Source organism: Sorex araneus, chromosome 4 (assembly GCF_027595985.1).
Source record: "Sorex araneus isolate mSorAra2 chromosome 4, mSorAra2.pri, whole genome shotgun sequence".
Lineage (NCBI taxonomy): Eukaryota > Metazoa > Chordata > Mammalia > Eulipotyphla > Soricidae > Sorex > Sorex araneus.
Genome location: NC_073305.1, coordinates 37,769,466 through 37,777,522, shown reverse-complemented (window position 1 = coordinate 37,777,522; position 8,057 = coordinate 37,769,466). Strand labels below are relative to the sequence as shown.

Here is an 8,057-nt window from a genome sequence, read left to right as displayed (position 1 = left end):
GGGCTGGAAATTTAAATATTGCGGAGGGAGCAAAGTACAGGGGCTAAGGTGCTTTGCCTTGCATGTGATCAACTTTGATCAACTCATGGCATTGCATACAGAACCCCCAGAAGTTAACTCCAGAGCACTTCATACACAATATAGCCAGAACTCCCTCCTCCCCCTGAAAAAAAAAAAAACCAAACATCCTTACCACTCTAGGTTGCAGAATACACCTATCTTTTTAGTTGCACTACACTGTAAGCTAAAATGTATGAAGAGTGGGACTGGAGCCAAAGAACAGCAGTTAAGGAACTAGCAAGCAGCTGACGGGTTCAAACCCTATGAGCAGACCCAGAAATAGGCTCTGAGCACTGTTCTCTGGTAGACTGGGAGCAAATAGGGAGATTTAGCTTCCAGTAAGCAGAACAGTACTTGCCAGGGAATCCACTGGCAAATCTCCTTTGAGTTAAATGGTTTGAAAATAAAGAGGCAGAATTAATAAACTACTTCAAGCTAGCAACAAAAGCTGCCCACTTCAAAGTGAGATGCTCTAGAGATCTCATGAATGTTAATAGAGGTCAAGATTAAGACTCCAAACCACTTATATACAAATACTTCCATCATTCACCTATAGAATAAATTTAAGAAAATGGGACACACTTTTAGAAACTCATTTATTTTCCGTCAACCTTATTCTCACTTTCCGTTTGAGTCTAGAACAGCTTAAGACCACTCGGTGGTGGTTCCAACCCATTCCGTGGCCTGGGCCGTGGGAGCTGCAGACCAGTCTTCTGTGGCAGGCTGGGCGCTCCAATCTTCTGTGAAGAAAACACAGTAAAAACAATGAGCTCCTCCCAGAAATTAAGTCTTTTCATCACTTCTCCCACACACCCCCCAATCTTCCCTGCACTTTATCAGAAACACATTACAAAGGGATCTTTTCAAAGATACCTGAATTCAGCTTTGGACAGAAGCCCAGATATCTCACACAGGGAAAATATGACCAAGAACACTCAACTTGGATGAACACTTGTTCCACACCACCACTCGAGGCACCAGCAACATACATACCAGTAGGGAACTGCTGAATGGGCACAGAGGGCACCTGCACCCCTTCAGACCAGTCTGCAACCTCGGGCTGAGTCGCAGTGAACTCCGGCGCTGGGGCGGTCCATTCACCCTGGAATTCCTCCTTGGTCACGGCCTTCTCGGCAGCAGCCTGCTCTTCCTTCTCAATCTAGTTATAAAGAGGAAATGTTACTGGAATGGCAAACCTGGCACCCAAGGAGCACACATCTAAGCATGCAAGTTCCTTATGTCACCCCAAGGTAGTGAAGAAAGCTCACCTCCTCGGGATCTCTGTAGAAGTAGAGATCAGGCATGACCTCCCATGGGTGTTCACGGGAGATGGTGCCTCGCATGCGCAGGACCTCCCGGGCCAGCATCCACCACATGAGACCCACAGAGTGAGCTCCCTGCAAAAGTGACACGTCATTTAAAAAGTGACAAGACCAAGGGCATGCTTTTGCATACACGGGATCCATTCCATCCTTATTTTTGGGCCTTCGTACCGAGCCATCTAGCCTGCTTGGCCAATCATCACTGGCATTGGCGCTCCCAAGCACTTCCCCGCATTCTGAACCACACACCATCTAGCTAACTCTGTGAGAGAACAGACATGTACTTTGCAGTTTGCAAGTGTTTATGCCAAGACTATTCTATAAATGCAGGTTCTTGGTTTTCAACTCCAAGCAACAAAACTGTAATCCCTGGGCATCTCTTAGGCGCAACCAGACTGCTCAGTTGGCAACTCAAGCCTGCTTCATACACACAACCCACCTTTTTGGGATCTTAAAGCAGGATTCACCAAGTTGGTCTAAAAAGGAAGGTTACATCATCTCTAAGAAAGCAAGTCGGGTAACAACACATAAGAAATCAGGACATTTTTCCGTGCATTCATCATTCCTAAGCTCACAGATCAAAAATATTTGTAGCAAGAATTACTATCAAACCCCACTCATCGGGCCAGAGACCCTCGTGGTGCTAGCGAAAGACTTGCCCCTCGTGTAGCACACTACCTACACTTGAGAGTTCATCGACCATTCAGTGGCCTCAACTCCAAGCTCTAACAATGTGCAGAATCACACACCAATGATCTGTAGAAAAACCCCTTCTCAAACTCAAGTGCAGTCCACAAATTACCTTGTTGTTGCAAGGGATGGCAATGTCCACATAGCGCAGAGGAGAGTCTGTGTTACACAGAGCAATGGTAGGCAGGTTCACGTAAGACGCCTCTGTGAGGGGCTGGTGGTCAGCCCTGGGATCAGTAACCACCAGAAGTCTCGGCTCCCGGAAAGCCGCCTGGATCTGATTGGTGAAAGTTCCAGGAGTGAAGCGGCCGGCGATTGGAGTGGCACCCGTGGCAGCCGCGAACTTCAGCACAGCACGCTTGGAGAGAATTAACAGTGTGGAGTCAGAGCTCTTAAGTGTACATGTTGGTTCCCAGTCCTGCTACACATCTAGTGGAAATTCTACATTAAGCTTTCCCCATCCCCTAAGAATAAATACTAGGGCTGCCAAATAAGATATGGGGTGGTTGGGGATTGAACACTTACTTATCCCACTATTTTTTAAAAATCATGCAATTAAATTAACAAAGATTCTTATGCTGCTCCTAACTTAAAATTGTGAAAATTTTTAAATTTTTTTTTGCCTTTTTGGATCACACATACCAGGCAATGCTCAGAGTTAACTCCTGGCTATGCACCCAGCAATTAATTCTGGCAGTGCTTGAGAGACCATATGGAAAGCTGGGAAATCAAATCGGGGTTGGTAGCATGCAAGGCAAACCACACTGCACCTGCCCTCTGTACTGTCAATCCAGCCCCAAGGGAGAAGACCTCGTAAGTACCCTAACTTAAGTCTCCAGTTGGCCAATTTTCGGCCCACTTATTTCAAATATAAAAATTGGGAGACTGGAGAAATACCATTAGGTATGGGACAAAAATCCAAAAATATAAAACTCTGTTGAGAAAATATCACTAGCATTTTAAAGGGGGGGTGTGTTGATATTTGGGGATAAAAGGTGACAGATGTTTAAGACCAACTTAATCACATGCTAAATAAGTGACATATTAACCATAGTACTGGCAACTTGGGATTCTGAAGTGGCATCATTATTTTTGGTTACTCCTACACATCACTCAAGTCTATAAAATGTTTTTTGAAATAAAAAAAAAAAAAAGCTTGAGAGAGAGACAGTACAGGAATTAAGGGATTTGTCTGCATGCGGCTGTCCTTGGCTCAAACCTCCATCACTGCATGTGGTCCCTGGAGCAGAGACCCAGGACCACGGGCATCCGAACCCAAACCAAAGAGAAGGAAGTTTGTTACAAACCTGGCCAGTATTCCTGGATGAGATCACACTGACATCAGCTGGGTTTTCAATGGCAACAATGGCACGAGCTGCCAGCAGAAGCTTCTCCCAGGTTCTCTTCAAATTTATGATGTAGATGCCTAGGCGACAGGAACCCTTGTAACATCTAACACAGGCTGGTAAGCTGACATTCTTCTAACAGGCTGGAATGTGGCAGCGAGTACTATCAAACTCCAGTCATCGAGACAAGCTCTACTGGTGTTAGCGAAAATCCTGCCATTTATATAGCACACTTCCGACACTCAGAAGTTCATTGGCCAAAACTGGCCTCCACCCTGAGCTTTAATAGTGTGCAGCTTTGACCCAATAGGCAAGATCCATTTCCCCTTCCCTTCCACCCACTGGTCCCTGTTGTAACCTTAGGGAGCTGCTTCCTGAACTCTCCCCTCATGCCAGTTTCCCCCCCTGAACCTAAGACCCAGGCTTTACTCTCCCAATTAAGAGTAAACTGAAAGCTACCTTGGCCCAACAATGTTTTACACATTCTTATCACAACCATCTCTCCCAAGCCAAATTGCTTATTCCCATCTTTCTTCAAATTCAGCACAAACCCAACCAATACTTTATGCCTGATATCAAGACTTTTAACAACCGCGAATTTTGTGGTGCAATCTTCACTTCAAACATGCATTTTGTTTTTAAAACTGTCTTCTAGGCTGCAAGAATAGATAGTTAAGGTGCCTTGCTGAGCTTGCATCTGGTGCTATGGGCACCACCAAACATGGCCCCATAACACATACACTCACAAAAAAAAATCAAAAACAAAAACTATAACCTAGGAATGGAGTTTTTTAAGAAGCAGAGAGCTGCCCAAAGGATACTTAAAAACAACACAATGTTCTAAGAGCCACGAGAACAGCAGGGCCAGATTTTCCCTCGGCTATATAGGTAACGAGTCCAGACTTACCATCACTTTTCCTTTTGTAGATGTACTGTTCCATCTGGAAATCCAGGTTGGTGCCACCTAAGTGGGTGCCTGCTGCAAGGAATTTGAGGACATCCTCCTCCTTCATCTGCAGGACATCGAGGGCTCCGGACATTGTGAAATTTCCCTTTAAGTTACGACGGGAATCTGGAAAAAAAAAATCCGATAAATTAAATCCTTTCATTCCTCATCCCAGTAATTCAAGTGGAAATGTTAAATAAAGCAAGCAAGGGTGGGCGTTGCGTATGTGTGTGGATGGTGGTCAACAGGTGCATCACGACAGACTGTGTCAAACTCCTGAAATGCAATCAAGACCTCTACATCCCAGGGTCAGGCATGCAGGTCACGAGTGGGGAATGTGACTAGGGACGCAAATCACTGCTTTCAAGTGCAGCAAATCTTGCTGAGAAGCGAAGAGCCGGGCGCAAAGACGTTTAAGAGAGCCCCGGACGGGCCACCACGGCAGACAATGTAGCAAAGTAGGCACGTAAAAGCCAACACTGAGCTTCAGTCCAAGCATGCGGGCAGGGACACGGTTTGTTCTCCAGGTAGACTACAGGGGGGCGGCTCGCTAATCTCCCTAGGTGGCCGTGTCCCCGAACGCCTGCCTCGGGACCCCAAGCAGGTCCGGAGAGCGACCCGCAGGGCGGCGCGGCGTGGAGCCCGCTGCCCGGGCTCGGCGCCATCTCCCCAGGGCCGCGCGGGCCGCGCAGGCCGCGCCACGTGCGGGCCACCCCGGGTCTGGGCGATCCCGCGCCAGCCGCCGGCCGCGACCATCCTCGTCCCCGCGCGCCCCCCGAACAATGCTGGAAGTTCGTTCCGGCGTTTGGCGAACCCAAGAAACAGTAACACACGCTCACCGTGAACAACGCCGTATGGATCCCTCGCTGGGCAGCGCGGAAAGGAGCGGCGGGCGGAAGTGACGTCCTTATATGCATCTCGGCCAGCCAATGATAAAAGAGCTCTGGCGGAAGAGGGGCGGGTCTTCAAGGGCGCGCGCGCCGCAGCGGGCTCGCCCCTTCCGGTAGGGGCGGGCCTGCGGCGCGCGTGCGCACCCGCGCGGCCTTCTCGGCTGACTGACAGGTTGCCCGGTACTCTGGGGCTTCATTTACTGTTTAGTAACCCTCTATCCAGGTTCGAGGTTCCAAGCCAGGTTTGTGTATTTGTACGCTAGGGCCTTCCCCGACGTTGCCTTTTTGATCATGGAGTGTGTATGAAAAGTGCTCGAAAACCAAAGCTGCAGAAATGTTCTTTTCTTGTAAGGCACTTTAGCAATACTAAATTCACTTATGTGATGTGTCCCTGAAAAAAATTTAAAGATCGAGACGGCACGGATGACATGTGTAGGCAATTTTTTTTTTAATTTGGTGGGAAATACTTGCATTATTAAAGGTTAGTCAAGATTTAGTCCATCCAATTCAATAATCTCAAGCCATTTTATACTGGAATAAAAATGGAATAAAATGGAATTTATTTTATATTCCATTTTACAAAATGGAATAAAAATATTGCAACTTGAGGGCAATCATTTTCAGAGTATGGCTGTATTCACCAAGATTGTGAAGGACTAGCCAACAATCCGGTTTTTGCTTTTAAAATTAGATTTGCAAAAATAGCTCTTGGAATGGTTTTGAGTACATTTTGAGTAAGAATCACTGTGGATGGATTAAGTTTGGGATTAGGGGCTTTGTTTTGGTCTTTGCTTAACTTTCTGAGAAACAGATGATTTTTAAATTGAAGTAAAACCAACCCATTGCATTTTAACAGCTCATAAAGGAGTCCATGCAGCCAGGTTTTCAGCATTCACAGAAACTGCTGAAAATATCTGCAGACATTCTGGCTCTCAAAAAGAGAAAGATTTTAAATACTTGAGGGGCCTATACAGCGTGTAAGACTCTTGCCAAAACCCAAAAATAAATGGTTAAAATACTTAACTGAAAAATGCATGGCTGGTTTTTTATGGTGTTTCACTCACTGCAGGATTTCTCTGCCTGAACATTCTAGAAGCTCTCCCCCACAGTGCCATTTGAAACCTAAATACTTTGATTATTATAACAAGGAGGGCATTGTACCATATACTAATTAAGGTGTTGGATTTTTCTTTTTGTGATAAGCTTTTGGCTGGGAAATTAACTGAGAAACGTTCAAAGGTGAAAACTAGGAAACTGAGCTTAAGTGCTCTGGGCCTCACAGCCCCCTGTGCAAATCTCTCCATTTTTTTATTTGTGGCCACTTTGATAGGAATATTTTTCTGTGTTTCTCCAACTGAAGGGGGGCACTACACACTCCACAGCCTTGTCACTGAGAGTGACACCCCTGCACACAGGTTTCTGGGGGAGAGGAACACACAGTTAGGACTATGTTCACCACCAGAAGGTGCACTTGCCACCCCCGCGCTCATCTTCCCAGCTCACTCGCCGGCAGTAAGGGATCCAGAACAGCAGAGGCGTCAGGAATGCACTTGGTGCAAGGGGGCCACCAGGACCTGAACTTGCGGACATAGGCTTGCAAGGCCAGTGTTCTAAGCCACTCTCTGTGCCGCTACACTGTTCATCAGACCCACGCCCACTCTTGGTAAAAGCTTCAGAGACCGGTGTCTGTAAACTTTTATATGTAGAGTTTGTATTCATAAATAAACACGTGGGAGCAGAGAGAGAGGCTCAGTTGGCTAGAGCGGAGGCTTTGCATGCAGGAGGCCCAGGCTCAATCCCCGGCACCTCCTAGGCCCCCAAGCACAAGAAGTGACTCCCGAGCAACATCAGATGTGGCCTCGGATTTCAAAAACAAAACGTGGGCTTCAAACTTTTTTTTTTTTTAATGTAAAGTTGTGCTAGGGACGACAGGGAGCGTCAGAGGCTGTGTATATGACATCAAGTGGCAGCCATCTGTTCTTCACTCAGGATCCAGTGTTTTGTTCTTTGGGGGTTTGGAGGTCACATCAGGTAGTACTTGGGGGACCAAGTGGTGCTCAGTATCAAACTGGGGTTGGCCACATGCAAGGAAAGTGCCTTATGATCTCTCCAGCCCTTAAAAAGTATTTAGTGGTGGGGGAGTGTAGAGGGAAGAACCCAGCTCCGCCAGCAAAAGAATCATCAAGATCAAGTTTCTGTGCCGCACCTTCCATCTCCCCTTCTAACAGAGCTCCTCTTTTCTCTGCACCTCCCTGCTGCACAGCTATCTTACAGTCCACAAGCTTTACCAGCAGCATTGACCAGTATTAAAAAAGTTTTTCCAGGGGCTGGGGCTGGAGCGATAGCACAGCGGGTAGGGCGTTTGCCTTGCGCGCAGCCAACCCGGGTTTGATTCCCAGCACCCCATATGGTCCCCTGACCACCGCCAGGAGTAATTCCTGAGTGCAGAGCCAGGAGTAACCCCTGTGCATCGCCAGGTGTGACAGCCCCCCCCAAAAAAAAAGTTTTTCCAGGGGCTGGAGACATAGCACAGTGGGTAGGCTACTTGCCTTGCACACTGCTGACCCAGTTTCGATCCCCAGCACTGCAATATGGTCCTGAGCTCCACCAGGAAATCCCTGAACATAGAGCCAGGAGTAAGCTCTAAGCACCACCAGATGTGGCACAAAAAACAACAACAACAAATACAACTTTTCCGTACCAGAGAAAGAGTTCAACTCCCTGAGTACATACTTGCATTCAGGAGGCCCGGGTTCAGTCTTCAGCACTGCTGAGCACCACGGAGAGTGACCCCTGCTCACCA

General features: G+C 47.3%; 1 protein-coding gene and 2 non-coding genes across 4 annotated transcripts; all 3 read right to left on the bottom strand.

Moving 5' to 3' along the window:
* Positions 1–637: 637 nt before the first annotated feature.
* Positions 638–5,280, bottom strand: RPSA (ribosomal protein SA). Of its 2 annotated transcripts, none has more exons than XM_055135681.1 (7): positions 5,204–5,280; positions 4,326–4,490; positions 3,380–3,498; positions 2,185–2,430; positions 1,329–1,457; positions 1,054–1,219; positions 638–800 (listed from the first exon to the last, which is right to left on the bottom strand). In XM_055135681.1, the coding sequence occupies exons 2-7, from the start codon at positions 4,456–4,458 to the stop codon at positions 706–708; spliced, it is 888 nt and encodes a 295-aa protein (XP_054991656.1). In that variant the 5' UTR covers positions 4,459–4,490; positions 5,204–5,280; the 3' UTR covers positions 638–705. The 2 variants fall into 2 exon arrangements, with proteins under 2 accessions (XP_054991656.1, XP_054991657.1); XM_055135682.1 differs by having other exon boundaries at positions 638–797.
* LOC129404623 (small nucleolar RNA SNORA62/SNORA6 family) lies at positions 1,969–2,122 on the bottom strand. The gene has a single exon (XR_008630004.1). It is a non-coding gene; the product is annotated as a small nucleolar RNA SNORA62/SNORA6 family (small nucleolar RNA).
* On the bottom strand, positions 3,565–3,715 carry LOC129404624 (small nucleolar RNA SNORA62/SNORA6 family). The gene has a single exon (XR_008630005.1). It is a non-coding gene; the product is annotated as a small nucleolar RNA SNORA62/SNORA6 family (small nucleolar RNA).
* Positions 5,281–8,057: the final 2,777 nt, after the last annotated feature.

What these genes read in the sequence shown, in the direction of transcription:
- RPSA (XM_055135681.1), bottom strand. Translation starts at nt 4,458, where the DNA reads ATGTCCGGAGCCCTCGATGTCCTGCAGATGAAGGAGGAGGATGTCCTC. An exon ending in CTACAAAAGGAAAAGTGATG is followed by an intron (nt 3,499 to 4,325) that starts GTAAGTCTGGAC and finishes CCTGTCGCCTAG; the next exon opens with GCATCTACATCATAAATTTG. An exon ending in CATTCAGCAGTTCCCTACTG is followed by an intron (nt 801 to 1,053) that starts GTATGTATGTTG and finishes TTTTCTTCACAG; the next exon opens with AAGATTGGAGCGCCCAGCCT.